We start from the raw sequence: 12662 nt of genomic DNA on the forward strand, positions 1-12662 counted from the left end.
TCTTGATCCTATTTTTAAAAACCTGTATATTCTCTGCAGCCCTGAGCCCCTCTGGCAGACTATTCCAAAGACGAGAACCGTAAAACTGAAAAGATGCCTCACCATGAGTGTGTGTTCTAACTTTGGGAATGACTAACAGTCTGCTGCCAGAGGAGCGCAGAGAGCGTGAGGGTTCACATGGTAAAAGCAATTCTGAAAGATAAGAAGGGCCAAGACCATTAAGACATTTAAAAACCATTAAAAGAACCTTAAAATTAATCCTAAAAGACACGGGGAGCCAATGCAGCGATTTTAAAACCAGTGTAATATGCTCCCGCTTTGCGGTCCTTGTCAGAACACGAGCTGCAGAATTTTGCAAGAGTTGGAGGGCAGATATATTCTTCTTAGGAAGACCAGAAAGCAGGGCATTACAATAGTCAATACGACTAGTGACAAAAGCATGCATCAGCCTCTCTGTGTTGGCTTGAGAGAGAATGGGGCGGACTCTGGCAATATTCTTAAGATGGTAAAAACCTATTTTAGTAACATGTTTAATGTGTGGAATAAAAGTCAGCTCAGAGTCTAAAATTACACCCAAGTTTCTCACTTGTGGAGATGAATTAAAAGAAACTGAAGTTTCGGTAAAAGTTTCATTCTCAGGGCCTCAGGACCAATAACTAAAACTTCAGTTTTGTCCTGGTTGAGATGGAGAAAGTTTTCTGCCATCCAGGATTCGATATCTAAGATACATTTACAAAGTGTGTCCACTGGTCTTGTGTCATCAGGAGACACAGAGACATACAGCTGTGTATCATCTGCGTAGCTGTGAAAGCTAACTCCATGTCTCCTGATGACACCACCAAGCGGGAGCATATACAGGTTAAAAAGGACTGGTCCCAAAATCGAACCCTGGGGCACACCACATATGTGACTTCATGAACATGAGAAGAGCAGGTATCAAGACTTACCATAAAAGTCCTGTCTGTAAGATACGAAGTAAACCATTTGTGCACAGTACCAGAGAGGCCAATGTTCTTCAAACAAGCTAAAAGGACAGTGTGGTCCACTGTATCTAAAGCTGCACTCAGATCCAGTAGAACCAACACTGTCAACTTCTTAGAATCAAAATTTAATCTAAAATCATTTAATACCTTTAAAAGGGCTGTCTCAGTGCTGTGGTTCACCCTAAATCCTGACTGAAATTGCTCTAGGACATTGTGGGAATTAATAAAATCACTAAGCTGAATAAAGACTAGTTTTTCTAAAATTTTACTTAAAAATGGTAAATTGGACACCGGTCTAAAATTGTTAAAATCACTGGAGTGTAAATTGCTCTTCTTCAGCAGGGGCCTCACCACCGCCCCTTTAAATGTAGCAGGAAAGACCCCTGTTTGAAGAGAGCAATTCATGATGCTTAAAAGCTCATCTCTAAAAGGTCCATAAAATAATTTAAAAAACTTTGTCGGGATCGGATCTAAATCACATGTGGTGGGCTTCACTGAGGAGAAAACCTTATCAAGCGTCTCACCATCGACCAGAACAAAACTGTCCAGGCTTTCCTCAGGTGAAGGCAGACACTCAGAAGCATTTAAAACCATATTACTCTGAGGACAAGATGTTACATCTGATAGTGTCCACCTTCTTCCTGAAGTGGTCTGCAAACTTCTCACACACGGAGTCTGTGACATTAGAAAAGGACTTGTTAAAATCCGGATTAAGAAGAGTTTCAATAGTTGAAAATAAAATCTGAGGATTATTTTTATGACTGTTAATTAAGCTTGAAAAGTATTGGTTGCGTGATTTCCTAACTTCAGTGTTATAAATTTTTAGTTGTTCTGCAAATATTTGATAGTTTATTTTAATTTTGTTTTTTCTCCATCTCCTTTCCGCCACCCTGCAATTTCTCTTTAATTTTTTAAGTTCTTCGGATTGCCAAGGGGGTTTTGGTTTTTTGGAAGTATGTTTTATTTTGAGAAGGGCAAACTTTAATTTGCTATTAAAATTTTCAAGAATAAAATCACAGGGGGCAGGTAAAACAATAGCAGGAGACTGATCTAAAACCCCTTTAAAATGAGCAGCCACTTCCATAGTAAAATGACGTCTCCTCACAGTTCTCACGGGGGCCCTCCTCTGTAAATCACAGGTGATGTTAAAAAATACACAGAAATGATCAGACACAGCTAAGTCACAAATAGAGGACACACTCCCAGACAGACCTAGCGTGATCACAAGGTCCAGGATGTGCCCCCTGCCGCGACTCGGCCATGTGACATGTTGAGTAAAATCCATAGTCCAATATGTTTAAAAACTTAACAGTGAGTGGATCTGAAGGGTTATCCATATGTATGTTAAAATCACCTGTTAAAATGATCCTGTCATAAGAACTATGTAAATAGGTTAAAAATTCTGAAAACTCAATAAAATCACCAGAATTTTTGGGTGGCCTTTAAATAGTAACAGATAAAATTGTGGGGTTGCTAAAAACAATTGCATGATATTCAAAACTTGTGAACTGTTCGAATAAAATAGGTTTAGTGGCCAAGGTGTTTGTTATGATAGATGCTGTGCCACCGCCCCTTTTAGCACCCCTAGTAGAACAAAAAGAACTCTAGTTCTGTGGAAGAACCTCAGTGAGAACTGCACCTGCATCTGCACCCAGCCAAGTTTCAGTTAAAAATAAACAATCAAGTTTTTTTTTTTTTTATCTAAAAACAGGTCATTAACAATAAAAGTCTTATTTGAAAGTGAGCAGATATTTAAAAGGGCCATATTTAATACTATTGGAGTAGAATGGATTGTTGGATGTGGTGGAATATATTTAGCTAATGATTTTAGATTATTATGTTTGAATGAAGATTTGTGAGAGTTTGACTGAGACCGTTCTGTAATAATGACTGGGATGTGGTGAATACAGTTTGTTTGAGAGGCAGTGCTGGTGATGCATTGTGTGAGGGAGTGGGGAGGGGGCGTGCATGAATCCGGCAGTCAATCAAAAACAAGTGCAGTGTTATTGACGGTGTAATGGATATTATCCTTGAGGAGGTGGTTACCAAATCTGTTGAGGTGGATACCATCGGGTCTGAAGTAGGTGGGTTGGTTCCAAGAAGCTCTATTCTGGTCTCATCTGACCACATGACCTTCTCCCATGCCTCCTCTGGATCATCCATATGGTCACTGATGAACTTCAGACAGGCCTGGACATGTTCAGCAAGGTGTTGGAAGGTGTGAAGCTGTTAATTTGGAAGTGTCGTTAATTTGCTGTTGATTCTGTTTATCATGTTTTCTCGTCTCCAGTGTTGCTGTTGGGCATTTTCCTGTACACTCGCTGGAGGAGCTACAAAGGTCTGACGGAGGGCGTTTACCACGTCTCAGCTCACCACGACGGCTGGGAGGACATCCGCGAGAACGTCCTCAACTATGACGAGGAGGGAGGCGGTGAGGAAGACCAGGTACGCTGCTTTCCTCTTTACACCACTTATATGTACAGTTTAAATAAGACAACCAAAATATTCTTGTTTCGACTTTCAGCTTTAATCAAACGTGTTTAATAACAATATCAAATCAAATCAAATCAGTTTTATTTATATAGCGCCAAATCACAACAAACAGTTGCCCCAAGGTGCTTTATATTGCAAGGCAAAGCCATACAATAATTACGGAAAAACCCCAACGGTCAAAACGACCCCCTGTGAGCAAGCACTTGGTGACAGTGGGAAGGAAAAACTCCCTTTTAACAGGAAGAAACCTCCAGCAGAACCAGGCTCAGGGAGGGGCAGTCTTCTGCTGGGACTGGTTGGGGCTGAGGGAGAGAATCAGGAAAAAGACATGCTGTCACATAAACCTTTTTGTATTCCAGCCATTTTTAGGCACAGTCCTTCCATGTTTGGAGACCAGAAGATTATTTAAAAAAAACAGGTTAATGAAATGCTGTTCAGTGTGGGTCGCTGCTAATGGAGCCCTATTTAAAATGCAGTGGACCACAACAGAACCAGAAGCCTGACATGTAATACACGAATTAACAAGGAAGAGCTTAAAAGAACAACAAAAGCTCTGACATTATATTAAGTCCAACAACTAATGAACTAATCAATTTTTAAAAAATAACACTGCAGGTCGATAGATTGATAGACACTTCAATCTCTTTATCAATCATAACAGCACCAATCAATTAAAAAATAAAATAATGGAAACTACAGTTCAAACCACCCGACTCAACACGAATTTACTGTCAGTAATATCACCCGAAATCATTCAACAGCTTATCATTCATCAAGTGTCTTATATCAGTTACTTTATTTCGAACAACCTTTTAAAATTGTAAATTGTATGACAAGTTCTGGTCTTCAAAAATGTTCCATAAGTTCATAGCCAATTTAATTTTGCATTTATTGTCATTTTTAATACTTTATACATGTACTTTATACATTATCTGGCCAATTTTATACTTTTTTTTCAATTTATTTTCATTTATATAGCACCAGATCACAACAGAGGTGACTCAAGGCGCTTCACACAAGTTAGATCTAACTTTACTAACCCCTAGAGCAACAGTGGTAAGGAAAAACTCAACTTTATGCTCAACTAAATCTTTAAATGCCAGTATTTGTAATTTGATAAACAGAGCATCACTGAGTTCTCTATAAATTCTTCTTTTTTGTAATATGAAAATTGGATTAGTTCACACTTTTGTATTTCATCATATTTCAACATTTTGAAAGTTTGTGGAATTTCTGAAATTTTACAACTTCAAAGGAGCATAACCTTCACCCTTGTTTATAAAACAGGTTACGTGACTGTCCCAGTTTTTGTTCATATATATATATATATATATATATATATATATATATATATATATATATATATATATATATATATAAATAATTCAATGAAGCATGTCTTTTGTTTTCTGATCATACATTTGTAATTAAAGACAACCAGCTGTGTTGCTGACTGAGCCACTCTACCACACACAATATAAATGTGGAAGATTTATAATTTATGTAGACCAATATTCTGGGTTTTCATACCTCATATCCTTGCAGTATGGGCAAAATAAATAAATAAATAAAACCTTTTTCTGACTTTGACAATAACAGTAACTAGACAATATTCTTCAAAAATATGTAAAATCATAGCATTATTGTTACTTACTAATGGCATTCATGAACACACTGTTTAAGGAAAATGACTTATTTATCTCCTTAAAAATTAAGCAGTAAGCAAGAAGTAAAAACAACACAAAGACATTAATTACAAGTGAAAATAATTTAATTAAGGCAAAGCCTTGGACTAAACATCAACGTAGGCTGATGTAAATATATTGTGTCGATTGTATGTGAAGGTCTTGAGATGAAGGTACTTTAAATAGACTGACACGATTCATTAATGCTAAACTATTGCATGCGATGATCTTTCACAAATTAGACTAAGCAATAATTTTGGTTATTTTACCATTTGTAATATTATGTCATCGTAATAAACGCCACTTATGCGTAACGTTATTACAGCAGGAACTGGTCCTCTCTCTCATTAGCTGAGTTACACAGTACCAGCACACACAAGAAGCTGTGCAAGAACACAGTTCTTTTTCAAGGCTTTTAGCTCTCCAGCCCGTCAAAAGCCTAACAAGATAGTGTAAGACCCTGGAATGACCTGGAACTTTCTTTTCCTGGCCTTGAAAAAAATGTTAATCTTTGTAACAAATATTAAAGCAAATAAATAACTTTTTTTTTTTTTTTTTTTGCATGGGAGCACTTAGGCTGTGCGGATTTTTAATTTAACATTTGTCTCACCTTGATCCAGCACGCCGTTTTACACATCTTGGATGTTCGTGCCTTTTTAATTCATCTTTGTAACAAAACCAGGTGAGTGAAGCAGAGGAAATTAAAGTGATGTCCCGTGTGTGTGTGAGAGAGAGAGAGAAATAAATTCAAAAGAACAATCTAAACTACAACCCCTGGCAAAAATTATGGAATCACCGGCCTCGGAGGATGTTCATTCATTTGTTTAATTTTGTAGAAAAAAAGCAGATCACAGACATGACACAAAACTAAAGTCATTTCAAATGGCAACTTTATGGCTTTAAGAAACACTATAAGAAATCAAGAAAAAAAGATTGTGGCAGTCAGTAACGGTTACTTTTTTAGACCAAGCAGAGGAAAAAAATATGGACTCACTCAATTCTGAGGAAAAAATTATGGAATCACCCTGTAAATTTTCATCCCCAAAACTAACACCTGCATCATATCAGATCTGCTCGTTAGTCTGCATCTAAAAAGGAGTGATCACACCTTGGAGAGCTGTTGCACCAAGTGGACTGACATGAATCATGGCTCCAACACGAGAGATGTCAATTGAAACAAAGGAGAGGATTATCAAACTCTTAAAAGAGAGTAAATCATCACGCAATGTTGCAAAAGATGTTGGTTGTTCACAGTCAGCTGTGTCTAAACTCTGGACCAAATACAAACAACATGGGAAGGTTGTTAAAGGCAAACATACTGGTAGACCAAGGAAGACATCAAAGCGTCAAGACAGAAAACTTAAAGTAATATGTCTCAAAAATCGAAAAATGTACAACAAAACAAATGAGGAACGAATGGGAGGAAACTGGAGTCAACGTCTGTGACCGAACTGTAAGAAACCGCCTAAAGGAAATGGGATTTACATACAGAAAAGCTAAACGAAAGGCATCATTAACACCTAAACAGAAAAAAACAAGGTTACAATGGGCTAAGGAAAAGCAATTGTGGACTGTGGATGACTGGATGAAAGTCATATTCAGTGATGAATCTCAAATCTGCATTGGGCAAGGTGATGAAGCTGGAACCTTTGTTTGGTGCCTTTCCAATGAGATTTATAAAGATGACTGCCTGAAGAGAACATGTAAATTTTCACAGTCATTGATGATATGGGGCTGCATGTCAGGTAAAGGCACTGGGGAGATGGCTGTCATTACATCATCAATAAATGGACAAGTTTATGTTGATATTTTGGACAATTGAAAGGATGTTTGGGGATGATGAAATCATTTTTCAAGATGATAATGCATCTTGCCATAGAGCAAAAACTGCAAAAACATTCCTTGCAAAAAGACACATAGGGTCAATGTCAATGAGCAGATCTGATTTGATGCAGGCATTAATTTGGGGGATGAAAATTTACAGGGTGATTCCATAATTTTTTCCTCAGAATTGAGTGATTCCATATTTTTTTCCTCTGCTTGGTCTAAAAAAGTAACCGTTACTGACTGCCACAATCTTTTTTTCTTGATTTCTTATAGTGTTTCTTAAAGCCAGAAAGTTGCCATTTGAAATGACTTTAGTTTTGTGTCATGTCTGTGATCTGCTTTTTTTCTACAAAATTAAACAACTGAATGAACATCCTCCGAGGCCGGTGATTCCATAATTTTTGCCAGGGGTTGTAGTTGCTTTACTAAGTTAGAAAATTAAATTATACATTTATCTATATGCCATACAATATGTCTTTGTTGAAGAGCATAAGACAAAGTCTTTCAGCATGAAAGTATGTATTTTTACAGCATCCTGTATCGGAACTGGATCTCTGCTGTTTCAAACAAACCAAACCGTGGGAAAATCGGGTAAAAATTTGGGGAGTTAGGGATTGTTGTAGTTGGGGAGCCACATTCTGCAGTACAAATAAATGCACTGGGGGCGCAACAGGGACCCATCCAAGATGGCAGCCTGCTGATATGTCAGCCCCAATAGGCAGCAGCATTCCATGAGATGTCTATGTATATAATGTCTATGGGTTGATCCATGTCCCTCCAGTAGGGACATAAAAAAGAGCCAGCTGGCTTGCAGAGGGTAATAAATTATAACACTCAGTGCTCAGTTTGGCAAAATAGTCAGTCCTTGGAGGGCTTAAACGTAATCATCTTCAAATTGAAACTTGTTCAAGCTTCACTCATTTGGGATGTCCAGTTCAAATTTGGTAAAAATCCTCTGAGTTTTGTTAAAGTTATCACAGGTACAAGATGGACAGGGTGCTGCTCTTCTGTGTCTCGCTTTCTGGCATAACAGCAGACGTGGGATAAAAATGAGATGGTATTTACATACTTTTTGCCTCTGTGAAGTGTGTCAGCAGTGGAGTTGCTTTTAGCAGGTGCAGAGTTGCAGCGTTTTAATTAAGCCAACGCAAATGACTTATGCCGTCTCTCCAATGCTCGCTGTAACCCAGCAGCACTCAGTAATACTTAACAGCGCGCATAATATCGCACACTAGATCAAAGCAAACACAAGTGCCGCTGCTGAAGTGGTTCGTCCTCGTGCACATACACAATCATCGTGCAAATAGACTTCATTAAGCTCCTCGTGCTGCCACATGGTCACAAAATTGCCTCGGTGCCAAACGCACACAAAGTCATCATCCGGCCAATCACACACTTCCCTGGAGGAATTACACCACCTTCTCCTCTCATTGTATCATCAGTTTTTGCACCACACATCCATGTGAATCATTTCCTCATCCTCCTCCTCCATCCGTCCATCAGAATTATTTTGTACTCAGTAATTTTCTTAAAAAGAAGTCCTGAACGTTTGGCTATAATTTGCCAGAAGGTACATCTGAGATGCAAGACTAGATTTGATCTGTTTTGGTGAAAAAAAATCCTCCTCTATACCACTTCATCATGAAGTTGTATAACTGGGGATACAAAATGCAAAACATGCACTGTGCACAATTTCTCCAATCAGTTCAATTCAATTCAATTCAATTCAATTTATTTATATAGCATCAAATCACAACAAACAGTTGCCCCAAGGCGCTTTATATTGTAAGGCAAGGCCATACAATAATTACGGAAAAACCCCAACGGTCAAAACGACCCCCTGTGAGCAAGCACTTGGCTACAGTGGGAAGGAAAACTCTCTTTTAACAGGAAGAAACCTCCAGCAGAACCTGGCTCAGGGAGGGGCAGTCTTCTGCTGGGACTGGTTGGGGCTGAGGGAGAGAACCAGGAAAAAGACATGCTGTGGAAGAGAGCAGAGATCAATCACTAATGATTAAATGCAGAGTGGTGCATAGAGAGCAAAAAGAGAAAGAAACACTCAGTGCATCATGGGAACCCCCCAGCAGTCTAAGTCTATAGCAGCATAACTAAGGGATGGTTCAGGGTCACCTGATCCAGCACTAACTATAATCTTTAGCAAAAAGGAAAGTTTTAAGCCTAATCTTAAAAGTAGAGAGGGTGTCTGTCTCCCTGACACATGTGACAATCACAGCCACAAAAGCCTATAACTTCTTCTGGGTGTCTTGGTCTCTTTCCTCACTCTTCTGCTTCTTGCACAGTCACTCAGTTTTTGAGAACTGTCTCCTCCACACAGATTTACCATAGAGTGTCATACTGTTTGTGTTTCTTCATACTTGATGTAAATAAAGTCCGATACATATTCAGTTGTATTGGAAACGTTCTTGGAAATGTTCATGTATCCATCCCCTGACTTGTCTGAAGAAAACTGGTTTTACAGGTTTTATACCAAAGGGGCTGATTACTTATGCAACCCATCAACTTGGCTTTTATATGAGCGAAGCATCACATAGCAGCGCAAAACTCTCTCAGTGGTAGATGAAGGCGCAAACTGGAAATGGCACAAAACAATTTGGAAATGGCACAAAAAATCTGCCCATAGGGGGAAAAGCTACAAACTGGACAACATTGTCATTAAAAGCCCCAATTGTTGTAGGTTCTGCAACAATTATTCAATTTTAAATTATTGTTTGATGATATATACACAGATAGTGAAGAACTTCGCTCATTAATGTCAGCGAAATTGAACATGTGAAATATCAAGTGTTCCAATACTTTTGGAGGACACTGTATGATGAGTGAAAAATGACATACAAAACAGTATTATTACTGTTTTGTTTAAGAATGTTTCACTGTTGCTGCACTTTGTGTCAAATCATAGTCATATCGTATATCATACTGTGAGATATGACAATATTGAGATATGATAATTTGGCCATATTGTACAGCCCTACTGTCAACTAGCTGAAAACTGAATATTAATTTACATCTACATTAAAAAAAGCTGTGAGGCACAAATATATATATATATATATATATATATATATATATATATATATATATATATATATATATATATATATATATATATATATATATATATATATAAGGTTTTCTCCATGCTAATGCTCCCCTGAAGCATTTTACTGAAAAAAGTCTGAAGGACCTAAATGACATGGTTAAATGGTGAGGAGCTTCTAGGCATTGCTCCTTCAGAAACTGACAGGTTTTAGCCATGCTAATGCTCCTCTGAAGCATTTACTCAAAAAAAAGTCTGAAGGACCTAAATCAATCAATCAATCAATCAACTTTTTTCTTATATAGCGCCAAATCACAACAAACAGTTGCCCCAAGGCGCTCAAAATGACATGGTGAGATGCTGAAGAGCTTCGCTCGTTCATGTCTGCAACATATAGATATTATTTTTAATTCATTACTATCAAGTTGTAGAGATTTGCTTTGAGTTTGAGTTTAAGGAAAATAATTTTTATAAATTTTTACAGTGAGAAGCCTGATTTACTTTATGTATTTGCAATGGCTTAAACAAATTAATATTTTTGAAATACCAAGGTTCTGAATACTTTTGCAAGCTACTGTACTAATCAGGACCAACTCTGCTTCACTTCTGACGTCTGACAGGATGAGGTACACACAAAGAAGAATGGTTACTGATTTGGTTAATTGGCTAATATTTGGTTAAAATATCATATTTATATGATTGTTGACTTTATATCTTATAGATTGTTGGTTGAGGAAGACATGGGACAATGAGTTGAAATCAGTCATTCTTAGATGTATAATTTATGCACTGATACTTTTCATACTACTTTGGGTGTGTGTTTACTTATTTGTCCATACTTTGTGTGTCCAGAACGCCTACGACATGGCAGAGCTGCAGAAGTCTCTTCAGCCCAGTCCAGCCCAGTCGGTCCAGTACTGCCGCTTGAGAGCCCTCCACCACCCTCCACCTGTCCACCACCACCACCTCCTCCACCAGGCACCTCCTGCCCCGCCCTCTGTCCAGTCCATGGACCCTCTCAGCCGGACATCTAGCTCCACTACCCTCCCCCCTTCTGCTGTCTCCTCTTCCTCCACTGCCACCACCACTGCCAGCCTCCGCCGGGATGTCCCGCCAACAAGGCTCACAGCCCAGGGACAAGCCCGGCCCTCACAGCTGGGGCGCCGCTCCCTGTCCTTCTCCAGTCAAGATCTGGCTCGCTACCTTTGTGAGATCATCCGTGACGCTGACCAGCATCCAGACACTGGGCCTTTCGACTCCCTGCAGGTCTTCTCCACCGAAGGAGGCGGTTCACCTGCTGGGTCCCTCAGCTCCTTCAGCTCGGCGGGGCTGGACGGGGGGAGCAGTGGGGACGGAGGAGGGGAGATCAGGAGGGAGGAGACTCTTGGGGAGTGGGGGCCTCGGTTTGAGAAGCTCCGGGCACTCTACGAACGAGCTGAGGCCAGCGACCTCTGAGCTCTGACGCACACAGACTTTACGATGCGGCCCTTTTATCGGGGCGTTCTGAAACAATCGATGAGCAGACGCTTACCAGTGAACAGGAAAGGAGAGCTGACAGACCCACTGTCTCAGTGACTGACACGGAAGGTGCTGAACTTACTGGATGATGAGTCCTGTCAATCAACTTTGTGGCCTAACAGACTGATGAACGCGCCCCCGTGAAGGAGCCTGGCGTGTTACCATTATCACACCTGTCAGCCAGGTTGGAGGCCTGAGAATGTCACTCACTACCTGGGCTACTCATTGTGACACAGCTTAGCTTCACCGCTGGAAAAAGAGGTGCCCCAAATATTCTAAATGGAGTCCTAAATTCTGACGATGTAGCCTCTTTTTATATTTGGTCAAATCAAAGTCACCTGATGGATTTTGTATGCCCCCTGCTGCTGAGTTATTTGTAAATGTTTCTGTTATATTGCACATTGGAAGATGAAGTGATGATGCTGTGAAGGATCGTTTGCTTTTTCAGTATATCGTGGACATGTTGTGTTCTCGCTGCCTGGCTGTAAACAGCTTTTCTCAATGTTTATATGAAGAAAAAAAAAAGCACTTTGCACATCACTGGGTTGCAGTTTTTTGTTTTTTTTTTTCTCGTAATGTGTCCTTTGCTGGGTTGAGTAATTCCGTATCGGTTGGGTATTTGAAATTTTAACGCTTCACGGGTTGTAAGACATCAAGCTTTTGACTTACTGCTGCATCCTCACCTGCATTTGGTGTCCATTTCTCATTCACGCTCCTTCACTGCTCATTCTGCTCCACCAGGAGGAGGGCGAAGAAAGAAAAACTCAAACGGCTTTGTAACAAAGAAATGTCAACGTGCACGCGGCATAGGGGGTTTGACATCTCGTCCTTGGGCGTACAGAGTGTGACCGTTGCTTGCTAAAATGCAAACCGTGTCAAATGGTTTCCAAGGTGACCACTCAACAAACAAATAGGGAAGGAGGTGAAAGAGCCATTTATAGTGTGGAGGATAAAAATCAAATTTTTGAGACTTAAAACTTAATTTGCACATTTCAAAAAAATAGAAACAAATCACATTTGGATTGTTCAGTTTCAGTTGATAAAGTTGAGTTCCAAAAATATGCTAATTGATTAAATTGTGCAGGACAATCAAAGCAG

The 12662-nt window shown here is 39.4% G+C and overlaps 1 protein-coding gene and 1 long non-coding RNA gene across 2 annotated transcripts in view; one reads left to right on the top strand and one right to left on the bottom strand.

Annotated features, from left to right (window-relative positions):
- The window catches only part of si:ch211-186j3.6 (neural-cadherin), a 1133875-nt gene extending 1121462 nt beyond the window's left edge, over positions 1 to 12413 (top strand). The window contains 2 exon segments of the mRNA XM_034183518.1: positions 3274 to 3428; positions 10899 to 12413. Of these exon segments, the coding sequence (XP_034039409.1) occupies positions 3274 to 3428; positions 10899 to 11501 (758 nt within the window). The 3' untranslated portion in view covers positions 11502 to 12413.
- On the bottom strand, positions 387 to 9744 carry LOC117522151. The gene is made up of 3 exons (XR_004564155.1): positions 9732 to 9744; positions 5639 to 5641; positions 387 to 581 (listed from the first exon to the last, which is right to left on the bottom strand). It is a non-coding gene; the product is annotated as an uncharacterized LOC117522151 (long non-coding RNA).
- Positions 12414 to 12662: the final 249 nt, after the last annotated feature.

This window comes from Thalassophryne amazonica, chromosome 2, assembly GCF_902500255.1.
Source record: "Thalassophryne amazonica chromosome 2, fThaAma1.1, whole genome shotgun sequence".
Classification (NCBI taxonomy): Eukaryota; Metazoa; Chordata; class Actinopteri; order Batrachoidiformes; family Batrachoididae; genus Thalassophryne; species Thalassophryne amazonica.